The following is a 23,407-nucleotide window of genomic DNA, read 5'->3' as shown; positions in this document are numbered from 1 at the left end:
CTTACATGGTTTTGCCTGTTCTGTGAGAAAATAATGGATTTTAAATATTATTTTTTTTTACCTTCCAAGTTCATTTGTGCAGAACAATGGATAAGGAGGGGAAAAACTATGTTTCTGCAGAAGTATCTGATGCGTTGGAATCAGTTTCTTTTCTGAATCTAGCAGGTGAACTCTCACCTATGGAGTCAACAATGTTGCCTAATGCAGAGGAACAGGAGGTGTGAATTGGTTTTGTAATATGTCTTCTGATTGTGCTTTTTTGGGGTTTTTTAAGCTTTAATTCTGGCAAATTTTTCTTTGGCAAGAACTGCTGTTTTCTGCTGCACCCAGGATGAGTTTGATTCTTCTGCTTACTTCTTGTTGCGTACAAATAGCTCATTGCCAGTAGCAAATGCAGATGGTCAATGCTGCATGATGTGTTGTGCTAAGCTTCTGAGAAGGAAGGACTTCAGTAACTGCGCTTTGAATGTGACTTAATTTTGTATGATTAGTAGAGTGCTGGTCATGGGAGGGCTGTGGAGAGCTCAGGTAAATCCATCTCCTGAATGAACAAGTTGCTGAAGCAGCAAGTTTGAAGCTGTGTGAGAAAAGGAATGCTGGGATCCCTCTAAAAATCTCCCTGCTATTATTGGTTCACCTGGATGGGGGGCAAGCTTTGTATAATGGTACGGGATGGAAAAGCCCATCTTAGAAACTGGGAACTATTTCATGGTTGTTACTATGAGGAAGATGAGGGGCTTGTGCCTGGTAACAAAGCAGTCCCTTGAGGCTGAATGTGTCAATCTGTTAACTGAACATGCTCCATACAAAATGGAAGTGCAGTAGTGCAGAGCAGCTGTTAGAAAATACAGCTTGAATTCAGTACAGAGGGAGACCAGAAGGTGGAAGCAGTGCAGTTTATGCCTCTGATAGTGCGCTCTTTTTAAATCAAAATATTGGCTTTGTCATAAAAGAACACTAATGGGGACACACACACACACACACACAGAGAAAGGGGTTACTTAAGGACAATAGGAGGTGTAGACACAAATCAAACTTTAGGGTATGAACTTCACAAGGAAGGAGAAAGTGAGGCAGTAAGATAAAACAGGAAATACTGCATCAGAGATGTGTGCTGATATGATTTGGGGGTGTTCTGTTTCAAAAGTGGCCATTATAACTATTTTTTTTTTTAATGAATAGGCATATCAACCTTTGAAAGTCTTCTTGAGAGTGAGACCCTTTTCTATAGCAGAGATTGAAAACCGTGAATCTCAGGTTAGTTGTAGAATTAAGAAATAAGTTTTTCTTCTCTCCCAAAGAACACCTAGTACTGTAAGTCAGGATTTCTTTTATAAAAGCCATATACTTCTTCCAAACAGAATTAGTGGGCACCTGATAAACATAATTCTTTTAATCACAACTTTTATTAATTTGAATGGTACAGACATGCACACCTGTAGCTCTGCAAAATTCTACTGGGTATGTTATTTAAAAGTTGGTGTCACTCTTGATCTACAGTACTCAAGAAATGAAGGAGCTTCATGGAAGACATTATACAATTCTAGGAGTAATTCAGGTACCTGACCCTGAGTTTCTTTGGAATGCCTGAATAGTCTACTACCTCATCCTGGTGACTTGCTGCTTATCCTGTCAAATTCTTCTATAACCTCTACAGTTTATACTACCAGATTCAGATGCTTCAGTGTTGTATGCATGTATATGTGCACATGCAAACATGCAGAAATACTCCTCCCTGCCCCAACCCACTGTAAACACTGATGCAAAGAATTCGTTTAACTGCCCCCAGAGGACGAGCTCTCTGCAGTGTTTCTCTCATCTTTGCAGGGCCTCACAGGCTCTCTGCTAGACCTCTTGTTCCTGATCTGTTTGGAGAAGGATTTGGTATTAGTTCTGATTTGCTTCTTGTGATTTGCTTTTTAAAAATGTGTTCTTGCATTTGATCTGCCAGAGTTGGAATCTTTTTTTTTTTCACTTGGATTTTGTTTTCCTCCTCAACTTTCATTTGCCTTTCCTTAGGCAGTTCTTGTGGAGTAGTATGCACTGCCACAGTGCTTCCAGTTTGGTATCGTTCAGCAACTTGAGCTGGCTGTAAGGGGAAATTGATTTACAAAATCAAATTGGTTTATGACTTATCTCATCCCTCTTTGGAATGGGAAATTTCTGACTACCCAGCCATTAGTGAAACTACTTGTTCTTAAAAGCAGGGAGGAAGGCAAAAATTAAGTGCTGAAGTTTGTGGTTTTTTTTTTTTAAAGCTCTTGTTTTCACATGGTTCATGATGCCATTGTTGATCTTCCAACATACTATCTGTATAACCTGTTTTGCATGGTATGAAGGCTTTCTCCTCAGCCTCCAAAATCTATGAATGCTTGAAGGATCTTCAGTGTCTTCAAGGTTTTCTACTCTCTTAACTATCACTTGAATCTGTGAGGAAGATGCTTGGTAACAAATGGGAAAAAAAACCCAACCAACAACCTAAACCAACAAAAACCAACCAACAAAAAAACCCTTCCCGTCTCTATAATCAATGAGATATCAACGTAATTTTTAGGTCCTCTTTTCCTCCCTGCCATGCATAACTTTCAGGAAAGCGTCTTTGTTCCAAATATGTAACAAGAAAAGAAAAAAAAGTAGAACCCAGGCCCTGTTTCTTACAGCTGCAAACTGATGCTTTAAACAGAGACAATCAACAGGTTAACTGATCTGTTGTTGCTTATAGAGATAATGATTTATGCAAGTAAAGCTTAAGAGTTCTGGATGAGATTCTTTACTCTTGATACAACCGCCAGTGGTTCTCTGGAGTCACCCACTGGAGAGCAGGAAGTTGTGTTCTTCGGATATAAACAATGTGTACAGTGCCAGAAATGGTCCGACTCCTGCCAACTGACCTGCAGGGTTAGCTGGGGGAGACAATGAGAGTGACGTGTTACCAGCTGGATTCCAGCTCTGCAGATCTGACTACTTCAAGGCCTCTACTCATGAGCTTCTATGAGGCTGGTGGCAGCTGTTGGCACATGCTGCAGATGTACTAAATCCTAGAGAGCTACAGAAGAATCCAACATCTGACCAGCCTTCCTGTTCCTGGAATGTGGGAGGAATGTTAAAGAGTATATGGGCTTAGAGCCTGGCACAGTGAGCAAGTGATTGGTTTAAATTCAGTACTCAGCTTCTTAGAGCTTCTATACCAGTTGATAAACAGACTTGTTCATTGAGACTCCTAGGAAGAGCAGTACTTCCTATGTATGTGCTACACACAAATTATTACTCTTACCAACTCCGGCCAGCCTCTGAACATAAATGTTGGATTTAGTTACAAACAATCCTTGCGGCTGATGCTTCAAGACACTGTTATAGGTTGTACTGGTAGTTCAGTATTTTTGGTAGACCTGTCTGATGTAAAATGTATTTTCCTGTGATACTGCATTCTACATTTATCTAGTTAGTGAATGCTAGGTAATTGTATTTTGCCTTTACTTAACTGAGAAACAGCAATCAAGTTGGCCTTGAAACTAATTCAGATTCCTTCATTGCTGATAACATCTGTCAATCAAAGGATAATGGTTCAAACTTTTTTACTTTATTTATGCTGGTCATGGCTTGTTTCACACTGAAAATGTTGAGGTGCAAAACCAGTAAATTTCTATATAGCTTTGTTTTCATAGCTGTATAGGGTACCATGAGCCACAATCACAAAATACCAGGGTTTAGAAAGTTAAAAAAAAAAAAGTTGCTGGAAGAAATCCTAGAAAATTTTAAAATCTCTTAGAAAACTCTAGACAATTGCCGTAACTTTCTCTACACTCTAGCTTTCATGTAAAGTGGCCATCTCTGTAGTTGTTACACACCTCAAGAGGGATTATGTGTAAATTTTGCAACTGTTCATAGCTGTGGTAAATAGATAAGAACACTAGTTTGTTGTGGGGGTTTTTGTTTGGGTTTTTTTGGTTTTTTTTCAGATAGCTTTCTTCCTAAATAATTTTGTGTAGTGTTTTGGTTTACCTTGTCATGTTTTTTAAGGGTTGTGTAACTATTGAAGATCCTCAGACAGTAATTCTTAATGCACCCAAAGAGTCTTCTGCAACGAAAAACAGTGAAAGAGGGATTGGTCATTCTGTGCACAGGTTCGCCTTTTCTCAGGTAGGCAAACTTTTCCCTAATTTTTATTTATAGTTTGTTTTTTCCCACTGTAATGATAAAAATAGAATTTTTATCATTACATCATGCAATGTGGTTTTTCTTCTATGAATTACATGTGGTGGTACTTGCCTTAAAAAAACCAGACTTCTCCTTAATTACTGTTAGGCTGTCAAGAAAGCTGTATTATAATGGAGGTGGCTATTAGATGAGACAAGGAAGCTTCTTTGGCAGCTCTCTTGTTTTCTTTGATTAGATGCCACGGAAGTGTCTTGTAGGCACAAACTAGCTGTGGTTCTGCTGTTCCTGCAGATGCCCTCATCTGGGAAGTGTAACAGGAAATCGCATGTTTAAAGGGACTTGTGGAAGCATATGTTTAGGGACTTTTGAAAGAATAGTAGCCTAACTGCTTAAGTCTTCTATACTGGAAGGAAGTTTCTTAAAACTCTATCACCTACTGCACTAACTTCTGTTCTTACAATATCAAAAGAAAAACAGCTCCAGGCATTGAGTCATTTAGACCATTGTAATGCTGACTGGTGCAGAGGGAGGAGGGAGTTGTGCACACCAGCAGAGCTCTTGAAAGTATCCACTAAACAGTATGTGCTCAGTAGCATTCTAAGCAGTTTATTTTAGAGTAGGAAAATATGAAAAAATAAATGCAAGCCTGAGTGCCTCTTAGAATTAAGCAGGCATCCTATGAGAACCCAACAGAAAACGTTGAATCAGAAGTGGTTCAGGTAAGACAGAAAATTAAGCTGGTATGTCCTACTGAGCTTGCTCTGAAAAACTAGTCACTATTAGGCGGTTCTTAACACTTTGATATATTAAACTTCTTTGTGCCATTTATAACTTTTTTCTTTCTCTCCCCCCACCCCTTCTTCAAGGTCTTTGGACCAGAAACTACTCAGAGTGAATTTTTTGAAGGCTCAATGAAAGAGATGGTAGGAATGTATGTTAATGGAGTGAATGGACTGGTGTTTACTTATGGGGTTACAAATGCAGGCAAGACATTCACTATCCAAGGTATAAAATGTTTGCTAAAAAGCATATATAACAATCAAGTCAAAATCCAATGAGAAGTTTATATGAATGTCTACATTTTATATTTTGTTGCTTTTAAGGGACTTCAAAAGATTTTGGTATTTTACCTCGCTCACTTGATGTGATTTTTAACCACATAAGAGGAAGACATTACCTGAAGATGAACTTTAAACCATACTTGAGCAACAATGTTAAGAAACTAGAAGATGCACAAGTTAAGCAAGAAGAAGCCATAAAAACTGCTATTCTTGCATCACTGAAAGAGGTCAGTGACCAAATACTTCCTTGTTAATGAATGAAGCTTCTTAAAAGCTTCCTGTCTAATAGACTATCTTTAATAAAATCTCTGTTTCACTATTAATTCTTTAGATTTATCTAAATCTACAGTATGGATACTTGGTGAACCTTGGAATAAGGTAACTGACTGTTTTTGGAGCTCAGGGTAAACTGGAAGAACTTTCTGCAGCAGGCAGCACATAGTTCAAACCAAAAACCATTGCAAAGCCAAAGCCTGGATTTCTATAGAGGAGCAGTTCTGACACTGTGGTGACACTAGCCCTTGAAAAGTCTGAGAGCTGACCTATCTAAAACCTGCTTCTTAAGTGAATCTTCTTTTGGGTCAAGTTCCCGGGCTGGATCTCAGGGCAGTTGCTCAAATGCTAGTAGTAGCTCAGGAGAGATGATTGCAACGTCTTAGCAGGGGCAGTGAAGAAGGCAGAAGAGTCCCTTTTGGTGAAGGACAGTTTTAAGGCAGATTAAAGTTTGTAAATGTGTGATTTATGTAACTTCATAAAGAAACTTTTCTGATACAGCAAGTGAGATGCCACAAAATGAATTTCCTAAAAGGATTCCAGTCTGCTTTAGAGGATTGTATGTATCTTTAACTCTGGTCTCTGAAGACTGTAGGTAGAATAGAGGAGTCTTTACTGTGGCAGCCTCCTGTTCTCATTATCTAGTCATTTCTGTTTCCTGTGTAAGAAACTGGTCTCGCCAGAAAATGGGCACCCTTGTGTGTGTGACTGTTCTATAATTCTAAGCCCAGCTGCAAATTGTCACAAGATGTCTGGTTCTTTTTCCTTTTGTTCAGAACATTTTTAACCTGAACTGTGATTCTGTGCATTTAATCCCCAAATGCTGTAGGTTTAGCTGATTATCATTCAAAGCCACTCTGAATGAATAATGGGAAGTATAGAAGTAATGATTGACTGGGTTTTCTTTTTTCTGTGGTTTTAATACCAATGTTGTTAAAGTACTTCAGTTAGCTCTGAAGAAATATTCTTCTGTGAGTCAAAATCATACATAAAGTTCCACTCTAAATTCTGTTGCTTAATTTAAACTCTGCAAACCAAACTTTGTTTAGTCTGAGTCTGGTTAACTTTTGAGAAAAGATCTCAGGTGAAAAATCTAAAAGATACTAAAGATTGCATATTTATTTTGACTGCCTTAAAAGTTCACTCACACTGTGGGTGTGCATGCGCAGGGGATGGAGGTCTTGAAAAAATTGATGTGGTCAGGAGGGGATTGTAGGTAAATATTTTTAAAAACTTTATGGAACCTACAAGTTTGCAAGAGGGAACAAATAGGAGCTCAAGGTCTAGAATAGGAGGTCAAATATCTTATTTGGAAGATAACTCTATAGTTTACAGATACTCCTTTTTGTTAAATCACACTCTGACTTTATTAACAGTTTAGTTACTGAATGTTGCAGTAGGTGATCTAGATATTGATGCATTACAGTGAAAAGCAAGCAAGACTCCACCATCAGGAAGGAAATGTAAAAATGCATCTAGAAAATAACGCATGACAAGACCTGCCTTTGTGTTACAATCCTTCCGTAGTGATAGCTTGGCCATCCCCAGTACTGAAGCTGTGCTTCTTGATAGCTTGTGAATGAATAGCATCACTGTTCGGATGCTCACTCAAGCTTGTAATCTGAGAGCAGATATGGTTTGGTGAGCTTGGTTTTGGTTTACGTGGATTTCTGTAGGCCCTTTTCCCAGGCTCAGTTTACATGTCATGCAGAAAGAGCTTGCTGTTCCTTTCATTCTCTCGGTTTAAACCGCTCTGAGTTACTGCAATGCCCTTATATTTAATGTTCTACTGTTAATGTTCTCTGTACAGTGCTGCTGCAAAAACTTGCTTGGCATGGTTCACACCCTCTCTTTCCTTCCCTTGTTCTATTTTCATGGGATTAGAGACTGTTTTTTACTGGATTAAAAGCTGCTTTACTTGCATTCCTATTCCCACCTGTCCTTGTATTTGCTATTAAGCGTCATCTTCTGTCACTGGCAAACAATGTCAGTTCCTGTTCCCACTTGTTTTCAGGCAGTCATCTTCCAGCTCTTTTCTGTGTTTGGTCTTACGATTTGAAGAACAGTGTAGCAACATAGCAAATTCACTCAGTTTTGTTGAAATATCTTTACAAAAACTTATCACGTGCACAAGTACCGTGGGACTGTTTTGTACATTCCAATACATTTTTGACACGCATAGATGTGCCATGTGTGTCAGTCCCCTACCCTGCTTTAGAATTATGCTTTGTATTTCACAAACAGAATGAAGAGGATCGGTGCTTGTGGTTATACTTGTAACTACTCAAGAAAAATAAAGGTATAGACAGTGCAATCTTTGCAAAATGGTCACTTATAAAATAAAAGATGATGAAATCATGTGCTGTTTATCTTCAAAATGGAAGATCTGAAAGTATGGCTTCATACTTTGCTATTTGTAAAAATTCTGGTTTGGATATACCAAATGAGTAACATAGGCATGAGTAGACAGTCCATAATGAACTTGTCACTGCATTCAAATAGCTAGAACATTAAAGTTTACTACTTTGAATCCATTCCCTTCTTCTACTGTAGAATGACCCTCTATCAGGATTGGGATTTGGGAAATCAGGGTGAATGTCCTAATGAAAATTTATATCAGTGTGTAAAATATGGGGAAGGAGGTAGTATGTGGAGATGTTGGAATCTCTATATAGTAGGAGTTGCTACTTCATTATACTAGTTTTCCCAGGGGTAATTTGAAGCCTATGCTTTGACAAGTCTTGGCAGGCTTTTAAATAATTTTGTTGATGTTAAGAAATTCAGCAAATGTGTGTACTTAAAGAAACTGTGCCATTACCTATACAGGATTTTGAATGGCCTTTTAATTCAGTCTGAGTTAAACCAACATAGACTGTTGGTTTATCAGATCTTTAAGTTCTTTATGATGCTGTCATTTCACTCTGTCTGAGGTCTTACAGTAAGTTTGATTCATACTCTCACAGACCTGGCACAAGCCTGTGATTTGCCACAAGCAAGCAAATTAAGAATCTCTACTGCTTTTGTCTCTTCATTGCCCACCACCTTGCCATCTGCCCCTGAAAGAAACTTACTTCTCCAGTTCTTTTGGTTGACCGAAGCACTGTTCATATTTGTCCAATTGTTCATAAAAGGCATTCTAGGCTGTCGTAGTCTGACAGAGAATCGTGTTTCTCCCAGAACTGTAAAGTAAGTCTCCTACGTCAGCAGCAATTGGCCTCCAAAACAGGTTGCTGAGAGTAGCAGAGAACAACAACTCCTGGGAGGGAAAAGGCATTTATTGATTTTTTTTTTTTTTTTTAGTTCGGTATTGTTAAAAACATTTCATTTGCAGTCAGAGGAAGGGTGGCTTAACACTTAATACTACTTCAATATTTAAATCTTAAATACTGGAATTACTGCCATTTTTAACTTGTGCTATTCTCATAGTCTGTTCATGTGGATATAATGGTCTCTTATTTTCTCAAGGAGACAGAAAACACCTCAAATACTATTACAAATGTGTGTGATGTGGAGTCGGATTCTTCCAAGTGTACTTCAAAAAGTCTTCCTTCTCATTCACTAGGTAAAGTGGAAAAACTTTGTGGGGGCGGAAAAAAAAAAGACATTTAGTAATATAAGTGGGTGACTATTGGTGGATTAAAAAAATCTCTATACTACACTACAAAGTATATATAGTTTTTAACCAAATTTTAATGGCTCAGCTCCAGAGAAGGAGTAATTATGTAAAAATATTTTGATAGCTTTGCTCTTTTTGGTGGAAGAGGGAGACTTAGTTCTGCAAAGCTAATGTATAAACTGCTGGGAGCTTGTGGCAAAGGGGAGCAATAGCTTAGAACTTGGACATATTCTGGTTCCAGGTGACTGCTGAGAAGTTTGGGTAAACTCCATCATTCATTACTGTGTATCTGATTGTGCAACATAGATACATACAAGCCTCCTCCTTTCAGAAGGCTCTATATACTGCAATTAAAATTTATCAGTGAGTTGTTTGATCGTTGAACTCTTCCTCTGTTTTGGGTTAGCAGAGAACTTTGTTCCACTTGACGCGTTTAGAACTAATACACACCAAAGAATACAAGCATCTGTATGGATTTCCTTTTGTGAAATTTACAATGAATATGTGTATGACCTATTAAATGTATTATCTACATCAAAAACTCAGAAGCGCAGAGTCTTAAGAATTTGTGAGGATCAAGGAGGAAATTCTTATATTAAAGGTAATAACACTGTTTTATGACCTTGTCAGTTTCACAGAATTTCTTTGAGGATCAGAACTCTATCTAAGAGATCTCTTTTCACAGATTTAAAGTGGATTAACATTCAGAGCACTGAAGAAGCCTGCAAAATGCTAAAAGTAGGAAACAAGAACCGAAGCTTTGCTTGTACTAGAATGAATGAGCAATCAAGTAGGAGGTTTGTTCCTCTAATTATAAGCATACTCTGTCCCTTTTCTTTTAAGGGGAGGGAGGAGGAGAAGGGAGAAAACTTTAAAATATGTTTGAAATGAACCACTCTTCAATAATAGTTTAAGACTTTCCTTGATTATTCTGGTTTTATTATGAAATTCTTTCTGAAAGACAGCTAGGAGTGGCTCTATGACTTTAATAGTAGCTGGACTTGGGTTGCTATTCATAGTTCTCGACAACCAAAAAAATCAAATCACATTAAGTTTTGAGTGCCAGCAGGGCTGTACATCTTGGCAAACGCTAATGGTGCTGAGTGGGAATGGCTGTGTGAAGATGTTGAAGGAAGAGCTGGATAATTCTTTATCACTGGCAGTATAATTCTTGGAAACTTGGAGCCTGTCAGTAGGGGATGTAGGAAGGAGTGAGTTGTGCAGTACCTTGCAGTGCTGCTAGATTATCTAGATGCTTTTAAATTCCTGCGTTCTAGCTGAGCTTCATTGGTATCTTAAGAATTAAGCTCCTAGCTCTTACCCAGCTCTGGAAGAGGGATCAGGGAGAATCTGGCTTGATGAAGTGGGAAGAAATAGAGAAGGTGGTATACTTTCTGTTGAAAATGCTTCTTACTTGATTTTAATGTCCTTGTATTAATTTGTCCTTTAAGTGTGGAAGGGCCATGTTGTATATTTAGCTAATATAATCATAGGGTTACTAAGCTTGCTATTTCTCTAAAAATCAAGAGTTAGGCCGTTCTGTAGTAGCTAAAGACAGCTGCCATTAAATTTCATGCTAAGATTCCACTTGAATTTCACTCAAGCCTAATGTAGTGCAGAAAAGAATTTTGTGCTTTTCTGGCAAAGTGTTGTGCCTAGAATGTCCTCTTTTTTGCTCCAGAGAATATGCTGACTTCCATTTAGCTTGTTTCTAAATTGTGGTTTTGTTCTGGTTTTTTTGTGTGGTTTGTGGGGTTGGTTTTTTTTTTAGAAACTTAGTTCTTAAATTGTGGGTTGGTGCTGAGGAATAAAGCACTGCTTTAAATATGTACTAGAGAAGTTTGTCTTCTGTGTTTCCTGACTGACTGGATAAACTGGACGCTTCTGGTTCTGGGATTTTTCTCTTTGGTTTTCAGACAGCATTTCCAGTGCCTTTGTAGCTTGATATCTAAAACAGAATAACTGGATTTTCAAGTGTTACGAATTCAACCTTGTAGAAAACAGAATAATTTCAAAACTGAACAAATAACTGTGTATGTTGAAGTAGACAAAATTACAGGACTGTCGAACCTTGTTTTCTTCCCCTCACCTATTTATTTCTAAGAAGTTAATTCTTCAGATTTACTGAGTTCAGAAACTGACTGAAGTTTGTATATGAAGTGGCTACCTAAGTACTCATCTTCTGATCAGTAGACTTAAGTGAACTGGCTTTTTTTTACTCCAAGATGGCTTGTAGGCCATGTGATACTTTTCCCTTTCCTGTATTGAAAGAAATGGAAAGTCACAAAATATAACTTTTATTGCTGCTTTTTGCTGCTGAATGAATGCATTGTGAAGGTAACTAATGTAAATTAGTGAATTAATTCTTGTTCTTTCTTCAGCACTGAACTTTCAGTAGCATACATACTTTACCTTGCTTCAGCAACTGCTTATTTTTCATAATTGTGGTTACTAAAAAGGACTTCTTTCCATTTCAGTCACAGTATATTTTCAATCAGGCTACTAAAGCTAACTGCTGAGCATCAGCCACGTGTTCTTGGAGTTTCAGAGTAAGTGAATGCTTCACCTGATTACAAGAATGTAAATATTTTAGAAAAGTTGTTAAGGTGTAAGATTGCTAAACTGGTGAACTTTCTTGTAATAAACAAATCCTCTGAGAGCTGAGAAGGAAATCAGAACTCTACTGCCAGCATAAAACTGACTGGAAACCCAATAGGGACAGCCGTCAAAGTGTTTCCCTGTTTAATTTATTCTGTTAACAGGTTCTTTCAGCCAAACTTTGAAACTTTTGGTAGTACGTAAATTGAGGAAAATATATGTATACTGTCTTACATAATGGGAAGGTGGGGACAGAGTAGTACTAGGTAATACCACAGTATATATTGTGTCAAGAGTATTCAAATGGCTGGCTGATAGAAGCCAGTCTCTGAAGTTGTGGATTGCAGCAGTTTGCTGAAGACCCAAGGTGCAAGCTGTGCCACCTTGTGGTGGCACAGCTTGCACCTTGCAGTGTATCTTTCTACTTTGGGATCAGACTAGAGTTTATGGGTTGAATGTTTGTGGCAGCACATTTGATGTGCTCCTGGAACACAAATTCAAGTCTGTCATCCAAAAAGAATGCAGGCGACATGCTCTGGGACTGCTTCATGGTACAATCTACAGTAGGAGGGAATCATCAAGGGATTTGCTTAAAAACTGTTCTCCTAATCTAAAATGCTAATGTAAGTGCACCCCGTGAGAGCAGTGCTAAATCATTACACCTCTCTGTTCCTTTGTGGTTTAGAGGAAGTAGCCTAATCTTTTGGCTTGAAGCCATTTAGATAGATAGCTGGTTTTTTTTCCTCATGAATTGTCCATTTATCTTGATATGGAAAAATGAGGACAGCTTGTATCAGACTGTTTTAGTTCAGTCTTAGATCCTTCTGATTTCTCTCTTGTCTCTGCTGAGCAGAGATGGTAATAAATATACCTCGCTGTGAGATAACCTTTTAATATCAGACATTACAGTGATAAATACTCTAAGGAAAGCTAACTTGAGGAAATGACTGCATCTGTATTCCTTGCTGTTCCCTGTCTTGGTGTATTGCCCTGGCAAAGCTTGCAGCAGCTGTTAGATGGATGGCAAAGTTTGTGTGTTGCTTAAGGAAGAAAAAAGCTCTTCATCTCGTACTGAAAAAAATAAAGATCATAAGATCATAGCCTTTCACACAGTTGAAATATGTGCCTTATTAATATGTATAGTATTAACATGTAGCTATTTCAGCTGTGTGAAAGCCTATGATCTTACAAAGGTGTTATTTTATGTAAATAAATGTATGTATAAGTGAGTAATAGTTGGGCTACATAAATTATCGAACTTCCAGAGCTTCCTGTATTTCAATAGATTTCTTAATATAAAGTAAAAGTGGTGAAATTCCTTGATTATCCAGGATAATTGCCCCTGACTGTAACCTATTGTACATTGAGGGACAATTCAGTGACCTGAGTTTAAATGCACATAATTGCTATAGCCCAACAAAGAGCTCTAAGATGATCTGGGAAAGGAGTTCTGGCCTCTTATTCGCAATAGTGAACCAATGGTTCTGTGGCCAACAGAGGCAGACTGTGCTGTATTGAAACATACTACTAACCTGCAGTCCTCTCAGTGCTGGAACTGGTGCAGGTGACTGTCAAAGTGCTTCTGTAGTATAGTCACACTATGCAAAACTCTTTCAGAAATTTCTCTTGTCTAGAAGTACTTACCTTAGGACTGCAATAAAATTTGGGTTCCTAAACTGAATTCTTTGTGTAAGAATGCCTACAAAGATGAACGCTATAACCAGACTTCTTTAAATGTGCTGAATAGACTATCTTAGAAGCAGCAATCTTGTTCAAGTATCTTTATATAGAATGGGAAGATAGGTAGGATAGTGTGACTATCCTAAACACCTTGGGTAGTGCCTCCTGGACAAAATGTCAATATTAGAGTACAATTTATCCTGTGATCTGGGTAGGCTGAAATGAGTCACTCATTTACACTTCAGACACATGAGGAAATAAAAAGACATGCAGTTCTATTTTCAAACTGTTTAAAAACAAGTTTATATGTGTGCTCTAGATCATTCTTTCTTGCAGGTTGTCTTTCTGTGACTTGGCTGGATCAGAGAGGTGTAATAAAACACAAGCCTTTGGAGATAGACTAAAAGAAGCAGGAAATATTAATAATTCTCTTCATATCCTTGGAAAATGCATTGCAGCACTGAAGCAAAATCAAAATCCAAAGTAAGTGACAAGTTGAAACCCTAAGCATCCCTTTATGTTTCTGTGAGGGGTTCACATGGTCAGAGGAAAATGGAAATCTACAAAATCTTGTAAACCTTCTTTATTACAGATGTCACTGGAATACCTGAAATGAACATTCTTTCTCTAGAACTGTTTGTGAAGAATAAAAAAGGGCAATTAGCAGAAAATTACTAAGCTTTTTTTAGTGTGTGTGTGTGTATGAGCAAAACACTTTGTGTACAGAGCTCCTGTTTTGTCCTCTCCCACCTCCAAATTATACAGGTGGATTCATCAGACATCTGACAGATGTCCTGTACTTAGCTTTTGGCTTGTTCCGGTGTCTGCTTTGTAACACTAGGGAACTGTGATGCAAACACTATACTACTTTTATTTTTAAATACATCAGTTTTTTGGGGAACTTATGAGATCCAGGAAAGACCTTGCTCTTTGATGTGAAATAGCTTAGGCTTAAATATGAGTATCGTGCTGGATCTCTTTCCTGAAAGAGAGAAACAGGATTAAGCTAAATTATAATATCATAAAATTTTACAATATTTTTTCACTATTTTTTTATTCTTTTCTCCATAAGGATGAAACCAAGCTATATTCCATTCAGAGAGAGCAAACTGACTCGTCTGTTTCAGCCATTCTTTTGTGGAAAAGGCAAAGCATGTATGATTGTAAACATTAATCAGCATGCTTCCACATATCATGAAACACTGCATGTAATGAAATTTTCAGCTATAGCCAAACAGGTAAGAGTTCATCTACTTTCTTGGATGTTCTGCATTTTCTGTTACTATGGGTCTGTGAAATGATCAGGTTGTATGGACTTGAGTGTGATTCAGACCTTTGATGCATCATATTCTTCTGCATGTGGTTTCCCTCTAAAAGGCTTCTAGTAGTCTTGCCCATCCTCAGACCTATTTGTGGTAAGAAGTTAAGATAGTTGCAGCTCTCTGGCTTGTTCAGTTCTACACCACCGACATTCTGTGTAAAAAGTAGTCAGAGCACTTTCAAATATGACTGGTTATACCATATATCTGAGCAAATGTAAGATTTTGAGTCAAGCTTTTGATTAATTGTTTAACCTGTGTGCAGTTAAGCATCTGTTGCACAAGATGACAGTTGTTCAAAACTTCTTGTGGTGGTAGTAAAAGAAGTAACCTCTTATTTTGTAGTCTAAATGAGATCTTTTGTGCCTGCATTACTCCTATTTGACTAAGTGCCAGTAATTAATAACAAAAAAAAGGGAAGGCTTTTTATTGGTAAGTTAATGCTTGAAGGTAGTGTGCTCCTCTCCTTTAGAGGCAAAACCCCTTCTGCTAAATCTACATGCTGTCGTGCTTTTCTGCTAGCTCTCTGCTTGTCAGCCTCCCATTAAATTCAGGACTTGGGGTTGATGTTTGGTCTTAAATTAATTCAGCTTCCCTGGAAGCTGCTGCTTGTAGGGACTGGGATGGTACGCTATGCTGTGTTTCATGGCAGAAATAAAGTCCTTTTCTAGTCTGGAACCATGGATTAGTTCTGACATGTTCCAAGTCTATAATGGCATGTCTAATGTGATCTCAGAGAACGATTTTTCTAATTCTCTTCAGCTGCAACTTTCATGATAAGAGTGTGCACTGAGGAGACAAGCTTCTCTGATATGTTGTCCTATGACAGACATACTTAAAATCTTTATGCAACTAGCATGAATTGCTGAATCCTGGTCCCAGTATTTCAGGAAGGCGCAAATGTATTAGGGATTTGCTTCTTTTCATTAACTTTCCAGGAAACTACACTAAAACCTTGTATTTTAGGGGGGGAGAAAACACCTTTCTAGGCAAGCATACTAAGTTTGCTAGTAGATGATCTTTCCCATTTTCACTGTTACAGTACCTAAGTCTTATATTTGTATTGATAGATGGTTTTGTCTGCTAAAAGACATGTAAAACTTTGTTAATGTTCTTGTAATCATTAAATATAGTCTAAATACAATGATGTATTCATACCACTTCTTCCTAGTATTCTGCTATCTGCAATATTGACAGCATTGCTAAATCAGTGCATTCAACTCTGGATTTTCTAGGTAACCCAGACAATCCCACCCAAAAGTTTTGGTTGTTTTTCACCCAAGCTAGTTGGAGGTGACGGCAAACCTATCATGCACTTTGATGCTAACGCATCTGTAGGTGACTTTCCTGACAGTTCTGAAACCTCCATAGAAGAGGAGGTGGACATCACCATTCTGAGTCATGAGGTAGATACACATCTACTCAAAATTGTACCCAAGAAAACCATTGCTATTAGTTCTAATATTAGAATCTTTTACCATAAGAGATGTGCTGGAGGCTGTATCAAATGAGAACTGTAAGCTGTTGCTCAGTGTCAGGCAGACCTAAACTTAGAGTGGCCTAGTTCTGAGGGAACAAGTGTAGTTGTGGAAGGCTGCCTGCAGCTTTCCGGTTAGATCAAGTGCTAAATTTGGAATTCAACTGATTGCTCGACGAGAAGAATAAGGAAGCAGTATGTGTTTAAAACAGCATTATTTAGTCATTAGTGTTCTTTTGGAAACAGCAGGAACAAGTTAAGATGCAGCATTTTGAAAATGAAGCTATACAGTCTAATAGCAATAAACTGTAAAAATCAAATAGACTTTATGCTAAATGGTTGTACAAATTAATATTTAAATGCCAAAACAGTAGTTAACCTTTTGATAGCAGAAACCATCAAGATGGTGAAGTTTGTCTTTGCAGTAGGAATTAATGTCTGAAAATATTTAACCTTTGGTGCAGCCCCCCCTGAAAATATAGACTTGTAGAAACATCCTCTGTGGATGTCTGTATGAATATTTCATTTGACATGTATGTGTTTCTAGCTTGTTTTCTGAACTGAAATTGTTAAATTTAGGATCTCTTGAAAACTACAGAGAACCTAAAGGAGAAGCTAGTTGCAGAAAGGCAAAGTAAACTCCTTCTGGAGGTGAAGATACGTAGAGAGATGGCAGAAGCAATGTTCCGACAGCTGTTGGAAACAGAGGAAGCTTGGAGGCAAGTCATATTATAGTGCTCTTCAAGACTGAAAGGATTCCAACATACATAAATGCATACATTTATATATACACATATGTATGTATATGCAAGACATGCATACTCATGTTATTTAGAGAAGTTAGGGTTGGACAATTTTAAAGCTTCTGATGAAAAGGGAAGAAGAAACATTAAAATAAATTTGTACAGATAAGCCTCTTCCCATGTACAATGAAAAAGTAATGCTACTTTCTGATGAATGTTTCTGTTTAATTTGTAATTACTGGAGATTGTCCTGACTTGTTATTAGTATTTAGCAGATGTGTAAGGTTGTTACAGGTACTTCACTGAGGCTTGTGATTGTTCCAAAACTTGCACTTGGCCATGCTAATATGCATGCATGTGTGTAAGGTAGTTTGAATTATATCTCTTTGAGCTCTCCTGGATGATTTATGAACCATTATTAGCTTACTATCTTATAAATTACTGTGCCTGCTTGCACTGATGTTACTAATTTGGGATTTTTTTTCAAGTGTGTGCAGATTACTTAAGCCGAATTCACTTTTCTCTTCTTGAAATCAGTTTACTGCTGTTTGAATTGCTAACAGAGACTAACCCCAAGTTAAGTTGCCAGCAGAACACACTGTGTTTTTACACCTGCAGTGACTTGAAAATTGTTTCGGTGCCTTTGCCTAAAACACATGAAATGGCAGTGATGCTTTTTCTCTGTTGAGGTGATGTTCTGTGTCACCGCTGGGGCCATTTTTTTTTTTTTTTAAATTGACAGGAGTAATGTATAATGTATCAAAATAATAAGCCAGAATGCATTTGGCATTTATCTTTAATGGAAAAAAACCCCACGAAAACCCAATGTAAAAGAAACCCCCTGGAAATATGCTTCAAATATTAGGTCTAATTGGATGTAATCATATCTATCACTACATGTTGGTGGATTTTTTTAAAAAAACTTTTGTTTGACAGATCTTAAGTATATTCTTCTATAGCACTTTTTTTGGTGTATGCCAAGTAGAAGTTATGCCTTGGTGCAAGTCTGTAGAATCATCAAGAATAAAAAGGGAAAAGGGAGAAAAGTACTACTTGGTCTCTTAACATCACTATTTATGATTAGATTAATAAATTTGATATTGCCAGTTGAACACATATAGTCAAATTGTAATAGTTGGAATGCTAACAGATTAAATAAAACTAACATGTTCTTCTCAGCAACCGCTTGGAAGATATGAAAGACAGTTATGAAGAAAAACTGGAGAGCAAGTTTGAAATGTATAAAGAGGCCATCAAGAAACATGCGTATGTGTGTGCAATGGAACAAATTGAAGACCATTATGTTCCCATAGAAGAATTTCTAGCTGAACAAGAGAAAGTTGAGGTATGACTTAACTGCTGCTAAAAAATGTGTGCTAGCTTCTTAACTGTAAATTTTGCTTTTCCTTAACAGAATCATTCAGGAATCCTAAACGTGACACTGAACAGTCAAAATAATTTGCAGTTCAGCCTAGCTGTTCTGGTGCCCAGTGCTAACCATAAGGATAGAGATGTCTTCTGTCTTACACTACCTGTAGTGTATACCTAAACTTCCTGATCTTTGAGGGCAGTTCAATTTCATCCAAGTCATCTTTATCTCTGTAGTGCAGAGATTGGAACACCTAGAGGAATGGTGTATACAGCAGTCTGGCTTTGTGGAGATCCTTGGGATTGTAGGGTGTAGAGTAAAAAGCTAGTCTGAAAGGGTGGTGGGGAATTTAGTATGGGGTAGCTATTTTAATTATAATGGATTTCTTCTCTGAAGGTCTAGAGGGAGGATTGTGGGATAAGAAACTGTGATGAGGGATCAAACTGTATGCAGGAGAGAACTTAATCTCCTGAGTGTACTTATACCTAGAACTGCTCAGGGTTGGCATCAGTAAGTTGCTATTCCTTTTGCAGCTGAGCCACGTTAGCCATGTGCAACTCTACCAGTCTTTAATGTAGCCTCTGTGTAGATGGCTAAGTGTATCCAGGCAGCAGATGAGACCTGTAGGTCTCAGTCTTTTCAGAAGGTCTGTAGTGGAAGAATAGAATAACTGTGGTGTACACCAGAGGTGCTTCCTACTGTGCTCTCCTGTTCGGGAACTGATAAGATGTCTTACTCCACTGGTAGGCAGGTTCCTTTCAAGACATGAGGGAATTGGGTTTCTGTTGTAGGCTGTGATATATAAACATTTCTGCTCTTACAGCTCTCCACTGAGGTTGCTGACAAGCAACACTGTATTGTGTAATGGCCTCTATTTTTCCACCTCCTTCACATTTGTCTTTTTCCCCACTTAGACTCTGTTTTATGTTCACTTAAGCCCTAGCTGTACACCATGTTGGGGTGGAGGAAAAGAGTTTTAATAGCGCTGTCTGTATTTATAGCTGCCTCTTACACTGGCCATAAGGCTGCATAAGCGAAGAATCAAAGAACAAGATGGTCTTGGTAGCAAGTCAGATAAGAAACTGATGAAATCCTGAAGATGTAAAATTCTTAACTGACAAAGGAGAGCACAACATGAATTCTGAGCGGGCAGTTTCAGAGAACCAGAATTAGATGAATAACTTTTCTTGATGGTGACACTTGTTTGATTTCTCACTCTGAAATATCACCCTAGCAAGCTGACAGGTACTGAAAAAGAGATTGAGATTAAAATTTAGTTCTATGAATTATGTTCCTTCTTATTTAGCAAGTTAACTGGTAACAGCGTTCAACACAGATGCACTAAAGTTTCTTTTCTGCCATATGGTTACTTTTAATACAGTTTGGAAATTTTGAGACTGGAAGAGTTGACTCCTGGAAGGTCTCGTGATCTGAGTGTTATTCCTTACTGTGATTTCTCAACCATAACCATCACAACTTCCACCTGTGAAATTATTTTAAAACTGCATATACATGTGTAGTATAACTGAAGGATGTGAAGTACTGTGTCAGGTTAAGCAGAAATTTAAACACATTCTACCATGTGCCCTTCTTTTTTCAGGATAGAGAGAGTAAAATACTGCAATTGGAAAGGCAACTTGATGAACAGTCAGGGAGGATATTGGCTCTGGGAAGTCCGAATTCAGATATATTGACTACTGAAAATAACATGGAACTAGGTAGGAATCTAATCTGGATATTCAAAGTTCGATTTACTTTTGGTATTGTGTGTAAACGATCAAACTTTTCTTTTGCCTATAGATCTTATGAACAAGACAATGAAGAGAGCCAATGAAGGATTACAGAAACAGTGCAAAGAGAAAGAAGAGGTAGCTCTTGCTTAGTATCTAACAAATCTGGGGATAACGGTCCTAAACTGGCATGGTTCGATGCTTAAAGATCTGCACTATAGACAAAAGCATGAAGATTCCTGCAAATGGGGTCAAGTTTACAAAAAAAGCCCTTGCCCAACTGTGGATGACTTTTGCCAGATATTGTCTGTGTTCTGGCTTCAGTTTGTAAAGGCATCTACTCTAACAAGTCACATGGTGAACATGATGCGATTTGGAAGCAGGGAAGTATTGGGACTGGTTGTAAGTGTTGCTGCCATGGCCTCAGTGCTTTCCTTCCTGAAATGCTGCCTGCTCATGCTCAGGGGAACAGTTACAGAATCTGGTAACAGTTTAGATCTAGAGCTGAAATAGTGCCTTAAACCAGTCCTTTCTGTAAGTACTGAACTCCACTGTTCCCTTAAACTTAAGTAAAGGGTAGTGTCTCTGTTCTTCCAACAAACAAGACCCCTGTGTTCTGAATAGCAGATAGAGGTGGAAATTATGAGCTTGTCTGTGTTATGAAAAACTAATATTAGTTATTTTTAGGTATGTGTTTTTAGTTTATACATTGAATGAACTTCTTGTAAGGCTACTGTTAGTTTCCCATGTTTAAAGAGAATGGGGAGGAGGGAAGAAACAAGCCTTGTTCCTTTCACTAATAACAAATAGAAGCAGGGGTTAGAGAAATAGTTTCAGCTGATTCTAATAAACCATGTAAATGGAAAGTGAACTTAAATCCCTTTCTATTGAGAAAGCCTACTCCAAAAAAAACTTTTTCCTTACCAAGTTTAATGTCTCATGTTATGGCTCTGGCATTTGTTTTCCACTCCTGTCCTTGAGAGCTCTACATAATTTTCCATTTCCTATGTCAATTACAAATTTTGATGAAAGTTTGGCTTTTAGCTTGATAATGGGATACAGTATTTATTGTTTTGTGTGGCTAGAAAGTGTTAGAATGATGGATTTGCTGCCTGGCAATAACTGAAGTGAGAGCAGTTTAAAGCAGTTGGTTCTATCAGTGCCCTTCTGCTTTGCCTCACATATCTGTACATGTGTGATGAGTAATTCACTACTCTTTTTATCTTCCCATTCAGCCATTAAACATGGGCAAAAGGCGATTTTTTTTTTTAGCAATCTGGATATTTTCACTCCAACTTTGTAGAAGTAAATTAATAACATTAATTTTGCTAGTTCAGAGTTTCTTTTCTGTCTCGGGACTTAATCCATCAATATTCCCATCAGAAAGGTGAGGTCTTCTGTGGTAGCTGTGTTCCAGTTCATTATATGAACAGTGTTAAGGAGACCAGAGTGTTCTTTTCATTACCCTTACTGAAAAGGAGCAGATTGTTCCAGGAGTAGCTTAGTCTGTGCTGCTGTTCTTTGACAGGTCTGTGTAAACCTATTAGCTTCCGCACAACAGCCCTTGAATGCTCCAGCTGTATTTTATCACCAGAAATGATGGGCTGGGACATAGGAGGTTGAGAGAAGCAGACTTCATCTTCATTGCTTTGATCTTGCAGTTTGCACTGTTCAGTATTAATCGGAAATTCTTACAGTGTCTGTATGGGTTCGAGTCATAAACTAAATGAATGTAAAACATGTCATCTTGAACTTCAGTGTGTATGGGTTTTATTTTCAGCTTATAAAATCTCTGAAGTTTAAAATACAGAAACTAAATGAAACCCTGCTAGAAGCTAATGAAGGCTACAGAAAAATGGCAGAAGAGAACAGTCAGCTGAAGCGCACAATCATGCTAAAGGTTTGTCAATAATTTAAAAGCAACTTTATTATGGCTTGTATCTATAGCTGTACTGGATGTTTCTGCATCTTTGTACGTGCAAAACCACCATTCAGTCTTACTAATTTCTTCTGATGTTATTTTTTATGTCCCTAACTTCCTGAATCAAGAACTCGGAGCCCTTGTGTTTCACTCCTTGACTTTGTATCTTGTAAGAGAAGACTAATTTTTCAACTGAAGTGATAGACTCAGTCAATAGGGTAACTGTGCTGACAACTCTTGCTAATCTAAAGATGCCACAAGTTATTGTTGAGCAAAGAAAATACTACTCAGAACTCTAGTCATGAAGTCTTTTGCTGAGACCAAGCAAGGTGTCAGTGTACAAGTGTTAGCACAACAAGACCTAAGGATCTGTTAAGGCTTTAAAGCTATACTGACAGTCTTGCAGAGGTGGCCAAGCTGCATAAGAGATATGGGCAGGTAAACTACTTAATACTGAAACAGAAGAAATCTTTCCTTCAGAAGCAGGGACTTCATAAAGTTGACAGCATCTGACCTCAGATATCAACTAGATTCCTAAATAAAAAAATGAAAATTTTGAAGTCTTGACACTTTGCATCTATGTCTCATTTGTAATTTGCAAATGAAGCAAGGCAGGTATAAGACTGCTTAGTGATATTTTCCTTTGAACATTGAATTGCCTTCTGCATGCTTTTTAGTCTTAAGTCTGAGACTGAAAATTATTCATCTTGAACTTTGTTTCTTAATTGGTTCTAAGACATAGGAAGGTGCCTTTTTGTTAACCACAAGGATTAGGGAGCATCTTTAAGACTCTGTTCTGCTCACTCAAAGCATTTATTCAGTCCTGGTTAGCAGGTTTATGACTATGATAAGAGTTTTGATTTGACCAGTTTTTGCTTTCAGTAACTGCAGGTTAAGACAGGAAAGCCTTCTTTATTTGGTTCCTAGAACAGCAGCAATTGTTTGCATAGTGTGTCCAAGCATTTTAGCATCAGCTTCTTAGTCAGACTTGGTCTCTGATGGCCCCATAGTTTGCTCTTCTCTAAATTACATAAAAGTAATTCAGAAGAAATGGGTATTGAATAGCCATTTGGCATAGTAATAAAAAGGGTGTTTACTGTCATAATAAAATAACCTGAAACAGAAAATTAACTACATGAAAAGACCTTGGAGTGTTCATGTACCTAACACAGCCTTATTCTCATAGGATCAAGAAATGAATAGTCTTCAGAACTGGGCTAAACGCGTTCTGGAGCTTGAAGAAACAGTGTCTTCCCTGCAAAAAGAACTTGATGAATGGAAAAAGCCTTTCTCTCTAGAGGAGCCAAAACAACAAAAACCCAGGAGAGGTTTGTTGGCTAACCTGAAATCCACAGTAGCAGCCACTGCCAGTATGCCTCTTGGTAAAGGTTGGGGGAAGTATGAAGATGCCTCATCCCCTTCAAGAAAACAAGTACTGTTGGCTTATAAAGCAAAAGAATAA

At 37.8% G+C, this 23,407-nt stretch overlaps 1 protein-coding gene across 1 annotated transcript; it reads left to right on the top strand.

Moving 5' to 3' along the window:
* Positions 1 to 86: 86 nt before the first annotated feature.
* LOC141954330 (kinesin-like protein KIF20A) lies at positions 87 to 23,407 on the top strand. Its single transcript, XM_074893725.1, has 18 exons — positions 87 to 218; positions 1,183 to 1,257; positions 4,021 to 4,140; positions 5,025 to 5,163; positions 5,262 to 5,446; positions 8,958 to 9,054; positions 9,515 to 9,709; positions 9,794 to 9,905; positions 11,586 to 11,657; positions 13,723 to 13,869; positions 14,459 to 14,624; positions 15,941 to 16,111; positions 16,762 to 16,901; positions 18,105 to 18,270; positions 19,895 to 20,012; positions 20,095 to 20,162; positions 21,805 to 21,924; positions 23,132 to 23,407. Exons 1-18 carry the CDS (start codon positions 87 to 89, stop codon positions 23,405 to 23,407), a joined length of 2,499 nt encoding a protein of 832 aa, XP_074749826.1.

The sequence above is a fragment of the Strix uralensis genome, chromosome 1 (genome assembly GCF_047716275.1).
Source record: "Strix uralensis isolate ZFMK-TIS-50842 chromosome 1, bStrUra1, whole genome shotgun sequence".
NCBI lineage: Eukaryota > Metazoa > Chordata > Aves > Strigiformes > Strigidae > Strix > Strix uralensis.
The sequence above is the reverse complement of the archived record's forward strand: the minus strand, read 5'-3'. Positions and strand labels throughout refer to the sequence as shown.